Source organism: Saccoglossus kowalevskii, chromosome 2, assembly GCF_978046115.1.
Source record: "Saccoglossus kowalevskii chromosome 2, keSacKowa6.1, whole genome shotgun sequence".
NCBI lineage: Eukaryota > Metazoa > Hemichordata > Enteropneusta > Harrimaniidae > Saccoglossus > Saccoglossus kowalevskii.
In genome coordinates this window covers 2,922,427-2,938,906 of record NC_140642.1, presented here as the reverse complement: position 1 = coordinate 2,938,906, position 16,480 = coordinate 2,922,427, and the positions used below count along the sequence as shown (strand labels likewise).

The window sequence follows — 16,480 nt, the reverse complement described above, 5'->3', positions numbered from 1 at the left end:
AGTCTGATATTGGTAGAGACTGTTTTGGTATGACGCCCTCGATCAATCTGATATAGGCAGAGACTGTTTTGGTAGGTGCCCTCTATCAATCTGATATTGGTAGAGACTGTTTTTGTATGGTGCCCTCTATCAATCTGATATACGTAGAGACTGTTTTGGTATGGTGCCTTCTATCAATCTGATATTGGTAGAGACTGTTTTGGTATGGCGCCCTCTATCAATCTAATATAGGTAGTGACTGTTTTGGTATGGCGCCCTCCATCAATCTGATGTAGGGAGTGACTGTTTTGGTATGGTGCCTTCTATCAGTCTGATATTGGTAGAGACTGTTTTGGTATGACGCCCTCGATCAATCTGATATAGGCAGAGACTGTTTTGGTAGGTGCCCTCTATCAATCTGATATTGGTAGAGACTGTTTTTGTAAGGCGCCCTCTATCAATCCGATATACGTAGAGACTGTTTTGGTATGGTGCCTTCTATCAATCTGATATTGGTAGAGACTGTTTTGGTATGGCGCCCTCTATCAATCTAATATAGGTAGTGACTGTTTTGGTATGACGCCCTCGATCAATCTGATATAGGCAGAGACTGTTTTGGTAGGTGCCCTCTATCAATCTGATATTGGTAGAGACTGTTTTTGTAAGGCGCCCTCTATCAATCTGATATACGTAGAGACTGTTTTGGTATGGTGCCTTCTATCAATCTGATATTGGTAGAGACTGTTTTGGTATGGCACCCTCTATCAATCTAATATAGGTAGTGACTGTTTTGGTATGACGCCCTCGATCAATCTGATATAGGAAGAGACTGTTTTGGTAGGTGCCCTCTATCAATCTGATATAGGTAGTGACTGTTTTAGTATGGCACTCTGTCAATCTTATATAGGGAGTGATGAGTTTTGATTGAACCATATAGTGAGGTGTTGTAACCAACGACCATAAACCATGATAGTATAATTATACAAGATTTTAATAAGATTGAGACCATATTGTTTTTGTTTTGTTTTTTTACAATTAATGAAATAGTCATTGGTTTTGTTTGTTTCAGGGTCAGCAAAAATGTTTATTAATTAACCCTTTTAAACTTACATTTATAATTACCTCATTCACATCCCTCACCCCACCTCAGCCGGAAGGTCATGCCCACATTGGAAGACTATTAAAACAATTGATGATCTAAAACAAACACTAATAATATAATCTACTCCATGTGACCAACAACATGTTGTTGCTATAAAATATGCTCCATTCATGAAACCAATCTCACTTATTTTTGTAAATATTCACAGAAAAATAACAGAGCAAATAGGATATTTATACAAATTCTAAAATAAGCATGATGTTAAAAGTCTATCCCTGAATTTTGAAAAAATGAAATGATCTATCTATAACTGGTACTTCTATAAATACAATCATTTCCAAAACATTATATTATGGTTAACTCAGCATGACACTTAATGACCTTGTTGAAACAAGACAAGAGAAAAAAAGTCTTTGGTTCAACTAAACCATGATTACATCAGATAAAATACTTCATTGGTAAATATGCTTCAAATACAAATATTTTCTCTCACAAAATAAAGTACTTTTAACAATAAATAAACCAAACTTCAATATTTTTTTCCCCAACAGAAAAACATCAACATAATAAAGAACATATATACTACAGTCACTTTCAGTTAAAAGTCGTCAAAAAAATACATTATCTGTTCAACCTCACATGATTGTAACTTACAGAAAAACACCTAATCCTAAATAATATCAATGGACATAAAACTAGCTTCCTAGAGACCATCAATATATCACAAATATAACTCACAAAATATTACATTGTTTTTAGTATTTACATTATTCCCTTTTTATTGACAAAAAGGTCATTCATCATAGGATTCAAGTCACTCAAAACCTCTGTATTATAGACTCCCTTGATTTACCGACTCCAATCCATTTTACTGAAAGAAAAAGATATAATTGTTAGTCTGACACTCATAGTCTGACACTTGCAGTACAACAGATTGCCACTCGCAGTACGACAGATTGCCACTCGCAGTACGACAGATTGACACTCGCAGTACGACAGATTGACACTCGCAGTATGACAGATTGACACTCGCAGTACGACAGATTGACACTTGCAGTATGACAGATTGACACACGCAGTATGACAGATTGACACTCGCAGTACGACAGATTGCCACTCGCAGTACGACGGATTGCCACTCGCAGTACGACGGATTGCCACTCGCAGTACGACACTCGCAGTACGACGGATTGCCACTCGCAGTACGACACTCGCAGTATGACAGATTAACACACAGTATGACAGATCGCCACTCGCAGTACGACAGATTGCCACTCGCAGTACGACAGATTGACACTCGCAGTACGACAGATTGCCACTCGCAGTATGACAGATTGACACATGCAGTACGACAGATTGACACACGCAGTACGACGGATTGCCACTCGCAGTACGACGGATTGCCACTCGCAGTATAACACTCGCAGTATGACAGATTAACACACGCAGTATGACAGATCGCCACTCGAAGTAAGACAGATCGACACTCACAGTACGACAGATTGACACTTGCAGTACGACAAATTGACACTTGCAGTACGACAAATTGACACTCGCAGTACAAATTGACACTCGCAGTACGACAAATTGACACTCGCAGTACGACAAATTGACACTCGCAGTACGACAGATTGACACACGCAGTACGACAGATTGACACTCGCAGTATGACAGATTGACACTCGCAGTACGACAGATTGACACTTGCAGTATGACAGATTGACACACGCAGTATGACAGATTGACACTCGCAGTACGACAGATTGCCACTCGCAGTACGACGGATTGCCACTCGCAGTACGACGGATTGCCACTCGCAGTACGACACTCGCAGTACGACGGATTGCCACTCGCAGTACGACACTCGCAGTATGACAGATTAACACACAGTATGACAGATCGCCACTCGCAGTATGACAGATCGCCACTCGCAGTACGACAGATCGACACTCACAGTACGACAGATCGACACTCACAGTACGACAGATTGACACTCGCAGTACGACACTCGCAGTATGACAGATTGACAATCGCAGTACGACAGATTGACACTTGCAGTATGACAGATTGACACTCGCAGTACGACAGATTGACACTTGCAGTATGACAGATTGACACTTGCAGTACGACAGATTGACACTTGCAGTACGACAGATTGACACTCGCAGTACGACAGATTGACACTCGCAGTACGACAGATTGACACTCGCAGTACGACAGATTGACACTCGCAGTACGACAGATTGACACTCGCAGTACGACAGACTGACACTCGCAGTATGACACTCGCAGTATGACAGACTGACACTCACAGTATGACAGACTGACACTCGCAGTATGACACTCGCAGTATGACAGACTGACACTCACAGTATGACACTTGCAGTATGACAGATTGACACTCGCAGTACAACAGACTGACACTCGCAGTATGACAGATTGACACTCGCAGTATGACAGATTGACACTCGCAGTACGACAGATTGACACTCGCAGTACGACAGATTGACACTCGCAGTACGACAGATTGACACTTGCAGTATGACAGACTGACACTCGCAGTATGACACTCGCAGTATGACAGACTGACACTCGCAGTATGACACTCGCAGTATGACAGACTGACACTCACAGTATGACACTTGCAGTATGACAGACTGACACTCACAGTATGACACTTGCAGTATGACAGATTGACACTCGCAGTACGACAGACTGACACTCGCAGTATGACAGACTGACACTCGCAGTATGACACTCGCAGTATGACAGACTGACACTCGCAGTACAACAGACTGACACTCGCAGTATGACAGACTGACACTCGCAGTATGACAGACTGACACTCGCAGTATGACACTCGCAGTATGACACTCGCAGTATGACAGACTGACACTCGCAGTACAACAGACTGACACTCGCAGTATGACAGACTGACACTCGCAGTATGACAGACTGACACTCACAGTATGACACTTGCAGTATGACAGATTGACACTCGCAGTACAACAGACTGACACTCGCAGTATGACAGACTGACACTCGCAGTATGACACTCGCAGTATGACACTCGCAGTATGACACTCACAGTATGACAGACTGACACTCGCAGTATGACAGACTGACAGCAATAGTGTTTTTCCGACTGAAAAAGGCTTTGAAGCAAGCAAGTTGAACTTTTTTACATCATGTTTTTGTTGCCTTACGTGGAGCCTGCAACGATTTTTTGACTTCACTGATCATTCGTACTTCCATAAAAAGTTTTATTTTCAAACATTGGAATCAGCATTTCTTCGAACGATTTTTGTTTTCAAATCGGACATCGGTCATGGTGTGATTGATAAGGTAGCGTAAATACTGAATTTGTGATGTTTTACTGATTCCTATACATGTTGAACATTTTTTTTTATTTTCGATTTCATATATTATTTATTTTCTTCAAACGATTTATTTTTGACAAAGGGTATGGCTTGATCAATAGATTGCGTAGATAGACCAAAACTTTCAATGATATATGCCAACCAAAACAAACTTAGCAGCCTTTTGACTTCTGTTCTGTCAGTTGTTAATGGCTGTTTATGAACAGCAAGGACATGTCTCATAGAACAATAGCTGTCGAAATAATAGATAAAAGTAAAGGTGCAGAAATCAAGCATGCATGGCGGTAATGATTTTAAGCGTGATAAGCATGGCGGTCTCTCGGAGCAAAATGGAGACAGTGCCACGCTGTTTGTATCCTGGGGAGAACACTGGTGTACATTCTGCAGGCACGCAGATGCCACAAAAGACAAGTCTGCGTGTAATACTGATTTTGTTTTATTACGATAAGTAAATTCCATTAACCTAGCAGTAAAACTGGTTTACAGTGGGTAATATATGGAGATGTCAATAGAACAAATTAAGCGAGAAGCTAGGTTCAGGTTAAAAGATGCTAGGTCCAGGTTCAGAGATGCCAGGACCAATGTTTAATCTTTCATTCTTGTTTAATTATGCATGATATACTGATTATAGTTTGAACGTCAGAATCTAACATGCACACTTTATTGTGGTACCGGGAGATGGTAGATAGGATTCATTCAATGCTGAGGATAGAAATCTAAATATTTAAGTTTGACTGTGGGCGGTATTTCACAAACTAACTATTTTTTAGTGCAATTCAGGTTAATCATTGTCGTTGAAAGACTGCACCCCAATCGGAAAAGAGCAAATAACAATTTTAGTTCATCATGTGACAGATTGAAGGGAATATTACGAAAATTACGAAATTGGTTGCGTCGTCATTGACTTTTACAATGAAGAAGCAAAAATGTCACAAAAAATATGCACATTTTATTACAATAATAATTACGTACCACTCAAATTTACGAGATTAAAAATATTAGAGTCTGTTTGAACACAGTCAAGGTCAAAATCTTCATTATTATCATTGTCGAATGTGTTGGATCGCACACAAACTCTTGATGAAAAGCACTTTCTGCCATGATGTGTTTTTGCACGATATTACTTGCATCAACATTCTTTGACCTAATGGGTCAAGTCTGTTATTAATGAATCAGAATGTTGCATTGTACCAACGCAAGTCTTCGGAAATTCACGACTTTCTGGTTAACGCAATGCAGAAGTGAATTATCAATGTAACAGTACGATCTGTTGGAATTCATTTTGGCGAATAAACGGAATGATTTTTTAAAAAACTGATAACTGGCAAGTTTTGATAGGTAAACTGAATATGGCATAAAATATTTACTGCATTTCACTTTCATTAACAGGTCATTGTCGAAGCGTAGTTTATGCATGATTACTGTGGTCTTGCGCATTCACAACATATTCACGGCGGTCGATATCAATGCTGCATCCTAATACCAGTATTTGAAACGGTTAAACAAAGACCAAGTTTTATGATTAGACAGTCAAATTAGGGGGATTTTGAAGGGGATGGGTGCTTAGCCGAGGATGGGTGCTTAGCCGAGGATGGGTGCTTAGCCGAGGATGGGTGCTTAGCCGAGGATGGACGCTTAGCCGAGGATGGACGCTTAGCCGAGGATGGGCGCTTAGCCGAGGATGGGCGCTTAGCCGAGGATGGGCGCTTAGCCGAGGATGGGTGCTTAGCCGAGGATGGGTGCTTAGCCGAGGATGGACGCTTAGCCGAGGATGGACGCTTAGCCGAGGATGGACGCTTAGCCGAGGATGGACGCTTAGCCGAGGATGGGCGCTTAGCCGAGGATGGGCGCTTAGCCGAGGATGGGCGCTTAGCCAAGGATGGGCGCTTAGCCGAGGATGGGTGCTTAGCCGAGGATGGGTGCTTAGCCGAGGATGGGTGCTTAGCCGAGGATGGGTGCTTAGCCGAGGATGGACGCTTAGCCGAGGATGGACGCTTACCCGAGGATGGGTGCTTAGCCGAGGATGGGTGCTTAGCCGAGGATGGGTGCTTAGCCGAGGATGGACGCTTAGCCGAGGATGGACGCTTAGCCGAGGATGGACGCTTAGCCGAGGATGGACGCTTAGCCGAGGATGGACGCTTAGCCGAGGATGGGTGCTCAGCCGAGGATGGGTGCTTAGCCGAGGATGGACGCTTAGCCGAGGATGGACGCTTAGCCGAGGATGGACGCTTAGCCGAGGATGGACGTTTAGCCGAGGATGGACGCTTAGCCGAGGATGGGTGCTTAGCCGAGGATAGACGCTAACACAGTCGAGTACGGTAACAACAAATCTTACAACATTTTTGAATATTCCTTATAATTCTCATGGCTCAGACGACTGAACTCTGAACAATAGATGTTACTTCAATATTTACTTTTGAGGTGGTGCCAAATAAAATGAATAAAATACAGTCACATTAAAAATCACATTTTGTTGCAGAATTGTACAAAACTTGTCACTTACATGGCACTGCCAGGAGTTCCTCTATTGTCTTTATATACTGCTGTGCATTAACAGGAAGTTCATTGAATTGCCTGCAATTTGCAGTACTTTCTTTCCAACCTGGTAATGTGACATATTCTACTTCTACAGAGTTGAACATATCTTGATCAGCTGAAAAGATGAATGACAATATTATTTTTATTGGTAAAATAAGTTGTTGTTGTATTTTTCTTACTTTATCTTTCAGTCAAACTCAGTGATGAAATCAACAGAAGTAATACAAGTGATTATTACTAACCTGGGAAAGAAGACAATGTCTTTCCATGATATTTGTAAGCAACACCAACTTTGAGTTCTTCAAAAGTGTCCAGTACATCTAGCTTTGTCATGCATAATCTGCAAAACAATGTCACCATGGTAAATGTACAGTAACAAAGTAAAACAAGCCATGCATGGCACAGTCCCTGTTAGTTATCAAATTTAAGATAAAGACCCGCCAGAAAGTATTTACGCACCACACTACAGACAGCTACTACCTACGATATCATACAATAAAATAAACTCAATAACGGTTTGAATAAATATATTTATATATCTAATAAAATATGCGTTTTTACACACAATAAAAACAACAAAATTGTCATTGTCATGCAGGATTGAATAAAAACGGCAGTCTGAACGAAACAGTGAAAAAACGTTCGAATTCTCTATGGAGAATACCGTGTAAACGCAAGCTCATGAATATTCATGAGGACATAGAACGCGGCGATTGTCAATAATGCGTGTGTCCACCTCTTCGCTGGATGACTTCTCTGAGCCATTTTGGCATGGTATCGACGAGTTTCCGACACATGTTCACTTGGAACTGTCCCCAAGCTTCCATTATACTCGCGTATAAATCCTCGATGTTAGCAACTGGTCGGGAATGCACCTCTAAATCGATCAACTCCGAGAGGTTCTCAATGGGATTCAAATCTGGAGACTGTGCAGGCCAATTCAAAGTGGTAAAGTTGTCGAAAAATTTCCGTACTCTTGTGGATTATTTAGAAAATCCCTCACTGCCAATGCTGTGTGAACGGGGGCATTATCCTGTTGGAAATGAAAATTGGGTCCAACGAGTCTTAGTGCCGACGGTATCATTTCGTTTTGCAGGATATCCAAATATTTCCATCGGTTCATGGTCGTCGGTACACGGACCAGCGACCCTAAGCCGGTAGCCGAAAAACATCCCCACACCATGACGCTACCACCACCAAATTTTATTGTAGGTTTAATGCATTTCAGCTCGTACTCTTCACCTGGTCTCCGACGTACAAATAATCTTCCACGGCTACGAAACACCGTAAACTTTGATTCGTCCGACCAGATAACTTGAGCCCACTGCCCTGGAGTCCAGTCGATGTGTTGTCTGGCAAATTGCAACCGCGCTGCGATGTGTCGAGGTTGTAGTTTAGGTTTCTTTTTGGCAACACAGCCGCGAAGATTACCATCCTTATATAGTCTTGATTTTATAGTGCTCAAACTCAATCTTTTCCCAGTGAGTTGATTAAAATTGGCACGCAAATCACGGGCGGTGTGAAACCGATTCGCTAAACTAGACCTGATGAGTAGCCGGTCTTCGCGTTGCGTTGTACGCCTTGGTCGACCTGATCGACGACGATTGCCCATACTACCCCGCAGACGAAGTTTTCGCAGGTTGAAACGTATGGAGCTTTCAGAAATTCCCAGTCTTCTTGCAATTTCCCTATTAGACACTCCTTCTGTATACAGTGCTTCAATGTTCCCTTTAGTAAATTCTGACAATTCCCTAACTTTCGGCATGGCTCAATGTTTGTAAATAAAAATTACGTATCTGACACTATGACCTCGATAGGAATATTCATGAACTACAACTGACAGGTATTCCCGCCCAGAAGCGCGTGTTGAAATAATTTCAGCTTCCCAATTGGTTCAAATTTGCATGAGAAAGGACACGACTATCGCACATGTTTTATGGCGCGAAGTTTTAATGAGATGCAAATGATATGCAAATGAGCGCGCTCCCATAGAGTTAACCATGGCGATTTTCGCTCACTGAAAAAACGTCTACATACAAAAAAACTAAACACAAATCAACCATTTTATTTTGACTAAAATGCACTAGTTCTTCTTAAATTTAGTATATTTTAAAGTCAACACATCATGTTACCCGGAATTGTTATTTTTAGTTACGAAAACGATCAAATGACAGGTGCGTAAATACTTTCTGGCGGGTCTGTATATAGTTTTGTTTATAGTAATATAGCTGGAATATAACCATGTCAGGAATATGATTTTTTAACATTAAAATGATTGACATTTGTATCTGATCGTCAAACAAGTGCTTGTCCATATTGAGAGATATTGCTCTGGAACAGCATTCAAAATCAGCCATTTTGAATACATGTATATATATAACATGATGTATAATGAATATATAAAATTTAAATATAATAAGTCAAAGCATTTAAGCGATATGGCTCAAGAAGCCAAAGCATTTAAGCGATATGGCTCTAAAAGCCAAATCATTAAAACAAAATGGCCGCCAGTCAGCCATTTTGAATCCAATCTGAAAAATAAAATGACGAGCATCAGGAACCTGTAATGTCTAATGTACGTACCAAGTTTGAATGAAATCCACCCATAAATGCTTGATATTTGATGATTTTTAATAGGATAGTCAAACCAATGTATCTGTTTATCTATGACATGATGTATAATGAATATTTAAAATTTGAAAATATTATCAGTCAAAACAAGTCGGAGTTATGGGTCTAGAAGCCCATTCATTAAAACAAAATGGCCGCCAGTCAGCCATTTTAAATCTTATCTAAAAAACAAAATTATTTGCATCAAGGTCCCATAATGTCTCTTGTATATACCAAGTTTGAACAAAATCCATCTGTAAACAGCCGAGAAATACTTGATTTTGATTATTTTTAGCACAAAAATGGCCACCATTCGGCCATCTTGAATCAGATCGTAAAACAAAATAATGTGCATCAAGGTCCTATAATGTATAATGTATATACCATGTTTGAACAAAATCCATCTGTAAACAAATTGACGTGCATATGTATAATATCATGTATGATGCATGTGTGAAGTTTGATTGTGATTGGTCCAGGCATTTCTAAGATACAGGTCCGGACACACGCAAGCACGCACGCACGCACACACACACGGAGGTCAAAACATAAGTCGCCGTTTTCGGACTGCGTCCGAACGGGGACTAACAATGTCACTATGGTAAATTTACAGTAACAAAGTAAAACAATATCACCATGGTGAATGTACAGTAACAATGTAAAACAATGTCACTATGGTGAACGTACAGTAACAATGTAAAACAATGTCACCATAGTGAATGTACAGATGACAATGTAAAACAATGTCACCAAGGGTAAGGTACAGATGAAAATGTAAAATGATGTCACCATAGTGAATGTCCAGATGAAAATGTAAAACAATGTCACCACAGTGAATGTACAGATGACAATGTAAAACAATGTCACCACGGTGAACGTACAGTAACAATGTAAAACAATGTCTCCACAGTGAATGTACAGATGATGATGTAAAATGATGTCACCAAGGGTAATGTACAGATGACAATGTAAAACAATGTCACCATAGTGAATGTACAGATGACAATGTAAAACAATGTCACCAAGGGTAAGGTACAGATGAAAATGTAAAATGATGTCACCATAGTGAATGTCCAGATGAAAATGTAAAACAATGTCACTATGGTGAACGTACAGTAACAATGTAAAACAATGTCTCCACAGTGAATGTACAGATGACAATGTAAAACAATGTCACCATGGTGAATGTACAGTAACAATATAAAACAATGTCTCCACAGTGAATGTACAGATGATGATGTAAAATGATGTCACCAAGGGTAATGTACAGATGACAAGTCATGAATGACACTGCCTTCGCTAGTTGTCATTCTAAAGTTGCATGGACATAAATTGGCAAACATGATTTCTATGGCATTTTCAAGTTTATAGCACTCTCCATCCAGGTCAGCATTATTCTCAGCAAGGAAACCAGATAGCACCAAACCAGTACAACAGGTAAAATGACAAGGAAGTATACAAATCAGATCTGCAAATATGTAGAGTCAGTGTTGTGTCTGTTTGGATAAACTAGTTTGTGGCCCTGGATCAGTTTCAATATCTCTAATAAGGACAAGATTACTTCTCATACGACAATGATACAAATAAAGTACAAAAATCCAGAAGAATATTATCAAGTTTTTATTATCATACATTAATATTAACAAATCGTGTGAAATTGTATGTGCAGAGAAAACACATATTTATGCTTTGGTTGACAGAACTTCTCAAAGTAAAAAAAAAAGGACCTGCGAAACTTTATACAATTGTCAGACACGCAGTGAATAGTACCGGTATGTTTTTGTAATACATGTAGTTCCAGTGCCTTTGCTTTCTGAGAAAAAAATCTGGCTCTGCACCTGAAAAAAAAAAAAAAAAAAACATTTAGTCCAAAGTAAGCAGAGGTTGTAGCATATGTGCTCCCATTGGCTGTAAGATTTAATTAAAAAAGATATTTGAGTCTTTTTAGTACGAAAAAATATTACTTAATAAATTTATACCAGCCAGAAAGAAATTGCAGTTCACACTGTACTATTTTAAACATGTTCTACCAAAGTCTGGGATGAACTAATTCAATAGTTTCCACTCTACAAAGTTGTCAAATTAATATTCACAGGATTCTGCAAAAATAAAATATTAAGAATGTGCAAAAAGCCAGAGTACTTGTGCCGAAAATTTCACTTGAGCTGAACCAAATGGATGCCAAGCTATCAAAAGTAATAAAAAAAAACTATTGAGAAAAATACAAAAAAATACATTTAATATAAAAGCAGATGGAAGTGCATAAAAAACTAATCAGCAGAGGTAGTGATCATGTAACCTAAGTGTATGTCAAATTTCCTTTGAACTGGATTGCATTGTCTCAGATTGGCTGCTAATTTGCATATTAATTTGCATACTAATTAACATATTGTAATTGTATTAAAATATATAAAATAATATCCGAAGTTTTGAAAAAAAAAATTTTAATATTAAGTCAACATCATTAAAATTGAGGATTACGTGAATTTGACCCCCTCCCTAATATTATTTCACATATCCCTTAAAAACATGGCCGCCGTTAAATCCATCTCAATCGAGGTCCATAATTTATTTTCCTGCTCATAATGGAGATAAATTATGGTAGCTAAACATTGAAATTGCCACCCTGACTTCTGTACCGAAATAAATAGCTGATTGGGAAAATGTGTCTCTGTTGACAGAGGTTCGATTTACCGATAAACTTCCAACACCGCATGGAGCATGGAAGTCCCGATCACGAATGCAATAACGCACTCGGGTATCATATTTACTTCAAAGGTAATTTAAAAGTGATGATAGATTCATTGATATTGAATTAAAGTACTTTTCAATTTCATCATTGCTTTCAAGCAGTCACGGTTGACCGAACTTGACTTGTGTTTTCTCGATAATTCTAGTCTAATGTGTCGTCACGAAACCAAGTTTCAATCTGCTAGCAGTTGCCAATGAACAACGGAAATAGCAATCGTACATAACAGAATCACGATCAGCGTGTTCGAAACTTTTACGTTTTTATTATTCCAGTATTTTATATATGCCAAACGTTATTCCCAAGCCTCCTAAATGACGAGATAGACTTTCGATTTACACGTTTCATAACCAGTTCTTGAACTAATAGCAGGACTGTTTTTCTGGCAAAATGTGACACTGTGCGATCGCTAGTTTCTCACTAAAGTCAGGACACAAAAGGATAAATCAAAGTTCATAATAAATATCATTGGCACAGTTTCTTACCTTTGAGATAGAATTTAATCTATGTAAGCCTTGTGCAAAGAAAGATACAGTCCGGAATAAAATATCCTCAGACGAAATCGCCGACGATTTCCTCAGCGGTTGGACTGGCGCATGCGCAATACGGTATGCCAGTTCTCTTGCGAGATGTCGTTAAAACTCGGACTTTTCCGTCAAATTTCGGCATTTGTACTAGTAAAATGTTGAAAATCACAGAAAAACACAATGAAACTTTGGCGAATCAAAAAAATACTTGGCGTGCATATGTATGGCATTGAGATATACATTTGCACCAATTTGGAAAAAAATTGGACAGAGCATATCAAAGTTATAGGAGGCAAAAGACGGACGAACGAACAGACGGACGGACGGACAGAACCCAATCTATAAGCCTTCGACAGACTTCGTCTGCGAAGGCTAAAAATGTAAAACAATGTCACCATGGTGAATGTACAGATGACAATGTAAAACAATGTCACCATAGTGAATGTACAGATGACAATGTAAAACAATGTCACCATAGTGAATGTACAGATGACAATGTAAAACAATGTCACCAAGGGTAAGGTACAGATGAAAATGTAAAATGATGTCACCATAGTGAATGTCCAGATGAAAATGTAAAACAATGTCACTATGGTGAACGTACAGTAACAATGTAAAACAATGTCTCCACAGTGAATGTACAGATGATGATGTAAAATTATGTCACCAAGGGTAATGTACAGATGAAAATGTAAAATGATGTCACTATAGTGAATGTACAGATGACAATGTAAAACGATGTCATCATAGTGAATGTACAGATGATGTAAAATGATGTCACCACGGTGAATCCCAACACAACTTTTTCAGTGAGAATTACAAGACAAATAAACTTACGCAGAGTATCCATTGACCATATGAGAATATTTAATGACCATAATGTCTAGCCATCCACACCGTCTTTTACGTCCTGTTGTTGTCCCGTATTCATGACCTTGTTTTTGTAGTATCTCTGCCACTTCCTATTAGTATCAGAAGATATAGATCACAATAAGAACAGAAAACATGTAAAAAATATAAAGGATTAAAATTAAATATTATAGTTATCAGTCCATTATGCTGGATGGAGAATCACAATTTCTTGTTCAAGTTGATGATGTACAACTACCTTGACTAATTTCTTTAATGAATGAAACACATCAGAAATTAAGATATATTTGAAATAAAATTGTTATTCTTGACTCATCTTTATTTCATAGTTCTTAAAAACTCTGAAAGCAATTTTCCGGGCATTAGTTCGGAGTATCTCATTTGGTCAGTTTCTCACCTGTCCACAGGGATTGGCAATTTGTACATTTACCCTTCCCAATCTAAAGTCTGAGACAGGTGGACAGGCCTTAATTTTATTGGTCAGTTTGTAATTTGGTCAGCACTAAAAAATAATAATTGTCTTTTCTATGCCTGTTCCAACCATATTTTAAGTACCGTAAAACTTATTTTATACAAATTAGCCATATTTAATCATATCTAAATTAAGTATGTTCTACCCACAAAAATAATTTTGCTCATTTACTTTCATTGATGTAGTACATGACTCTAAGGAAAGCCTAATCATAATTTTTTTAAATTGGTCATCAATCGCATAACAATGTTTATTATGTAGAATCATGAAGCTAATGTCCCATGGTATAATGAAATAGCATTATTTTGTGTGTTACAGTTATGCTTTTTGAGAAACGTGTCCCAATATTTCTTGAAAATTGCTATTTTTAGAACAATTCCATAGAACACAATGTTGAAGAAAAATTGTATTTTTTGACACTTTTTAAAACCCAGATGTGTTAAATAATTCAGAACAAAAAGTACTTCATCATTAACAATATATGATTTTTTCAGCCTATGTCACAAGGCTAGATTTTGAGATATTGCATATTATCTCTGCCATAGGAACCTGTGGTAAAAGTGTTATAATAGTGTCAAAATGGCGACTTTCCACTAAAATATAACCATCAATTTCTCAAACAATTTATTGCAAAATGAATAAATTCTGGGTTTTTTAATTTATGAGTAGGCTTCTACTCACACTCAACTATTTATGAAGACCGTCACTAATTCTGATATGTCACTGCTAGTAATGACATGTCAATTGAAGTACAGCTAACACAACTGAGTGACTTACCCCAAACTGTTCTGTTGGTAGAATCCCTTCACCAACTCTTGTGGTATAGGCTTTAAAAACACCAAACACGTCACCTACTTTACACGGTGGAATTCCCAGACCTGTACACACTCCACCAACTGAACAGCTTGATGATGTCACATATGGATAGGTGCCTGTACAATATGATATAAATGATACTCATTCAAAGTATGCCCTCTATGGTAAACATAGGAGATGTTTCTTGAGATGTGCACATATTACCTACTACTGGTAGATTGATAAAGTTGTTTTGCATTCATTCAATCCAAGGACAATCACCTAACAGACAAACTACAACCAGTTTTTAAGTTTGCCTAATATATAAAATATTTGTTTATCACAAATTAAGATGACACATTTATAGTCAATTGTAAATTTTCGCTATTAACTTTGGCGATTTGATGACAATATAGCGAAACCAGCCTAATTATCTTAAGAATCCTAAATGAAATGTATAATTGTATTAATGAATGAATGAAACACTGCTATAGATTTTTCTTTTCCGACTCCTGACAAAGTTCTTGAAAAGTCTCCAAAATTAAGTTTATTGAAGTATGAATTTTTGTATGAATCCAATAACAATTGTATAATTTTTCACATGTGCCATATACATCTATTTTAAACATAAACAGCTTACCAAAATCAATGTCCAACATTGTAGCATTAGCGCCTTCAACAATAATATTTTTATGGGGATCATTGAGAGCTTCAAATAATGCATATATCGTATCTCCAACCATTGGACGAATCTTGTCCCCATATTCCTAATAAATATTAATAAAATACATTATCCTATGGAGCCTCAAAGACTTCTGGGATAAAATAATCACATGTATTTATGAAAGTAAAAGCCTATTTTGCCAATGATTCAACCTCATTTTTGAGAACAATTCTTCGTATAACATGATACTGAATGTTAATTACTGATTATGGATAAATAGCAAAGAATGTGACGTTTCTTGCAGAACTAATGTGCTTATTTGTGATCCAAAAAGATCGATCTCAACATACCATAGTTGTCAGTATGAGCACCCATGCCCGGGCAAACGCCCACTCCCCAATTTGGATACAATAAAGAAATCAACAGACAGAAGCTGACAGACCGTGAAATTGGTGGATTAAAATCCAAATTGTATCCGACGACATTAGCGAACTTCAGGACAATGACACTGACTTGAATTTTGATGGTTTTGAATTTGTTGGCAATGAACATACAAATAGAGATCTGAGAAGTTTTTTCAAACTGAAATTTTTACTATGTAAATTTGTAAATTATTATTGATCTTTTATGAATGTTGATCCAGTACTTGTCAAAACTGGGCATAATTTTACATAGTTTTATCCCTGACATTTTAGTTCATTTTGAGTTCACACATAATGGGCGTCGTTGTGTGCGGGGAAATCCTAATTCAAATGATTCTTCACTGACGATTTTTATTATTTCTGGTATATTAG

General features: G+C 38.1%; 1 protein-coding gene and 1 long non-coding RNA gene across 2 annotated transcripts in view; both read right to left on the bottom strand.

The window, feature by feature from the left end:
* Nucleotides 1-1,830: 1,830 nt before the first annotated feature.
* LOC100366624 (adenylosuccinate synthetase isozyme 1 B-like) overlaps nt 1,831-16,480 on the bottom strand; it is a 39,008-nt gene continuing 24,358 nt past the window's right edge. Inside the window, exons 7-12 of the mRNA XM_002738981.4 lie at nt 15,663-15,789; nt 15,005-15,159; nt 13,723-13,847; nt 7,242-7,339; nt 6,965-7,114; nt 1,831-1,952 (exon numbers count right to left, since the gene is read on the bottom strand). Of these exons, the coding sequence (XP_002739027.1) occupies nt 1,900-1,952; nt 6,965-7,114; nt 7,242-7,339; nt 13,723-13,847; nt 15,005-15,159; nt 15,663-15,789 (708 nt within the window). The 3' untranslated portion in view covers nt 1,831-1,899. The remainder of the gene's footprint in view (nt 1,953-6,964; nt 7,115-7,241; nt 7,340-13,722; nt 13,848-15,004; nt 15,160-15,662; nt 15,790-16,480) is intronic.
* Nucleotides 11,209-12,988, bottom strand: LOC146748049 (uncharacterized). The gene is made up of 2 exons (XR_014931035.1): nt 12,844-12,988; nt 11,209-11,447 (listed from the first exon to the last, which is right to left on the bottom strand). It is a non-coding gene; the product is annotated as an uncharacterized LOC146748049 (long non-coding RNA).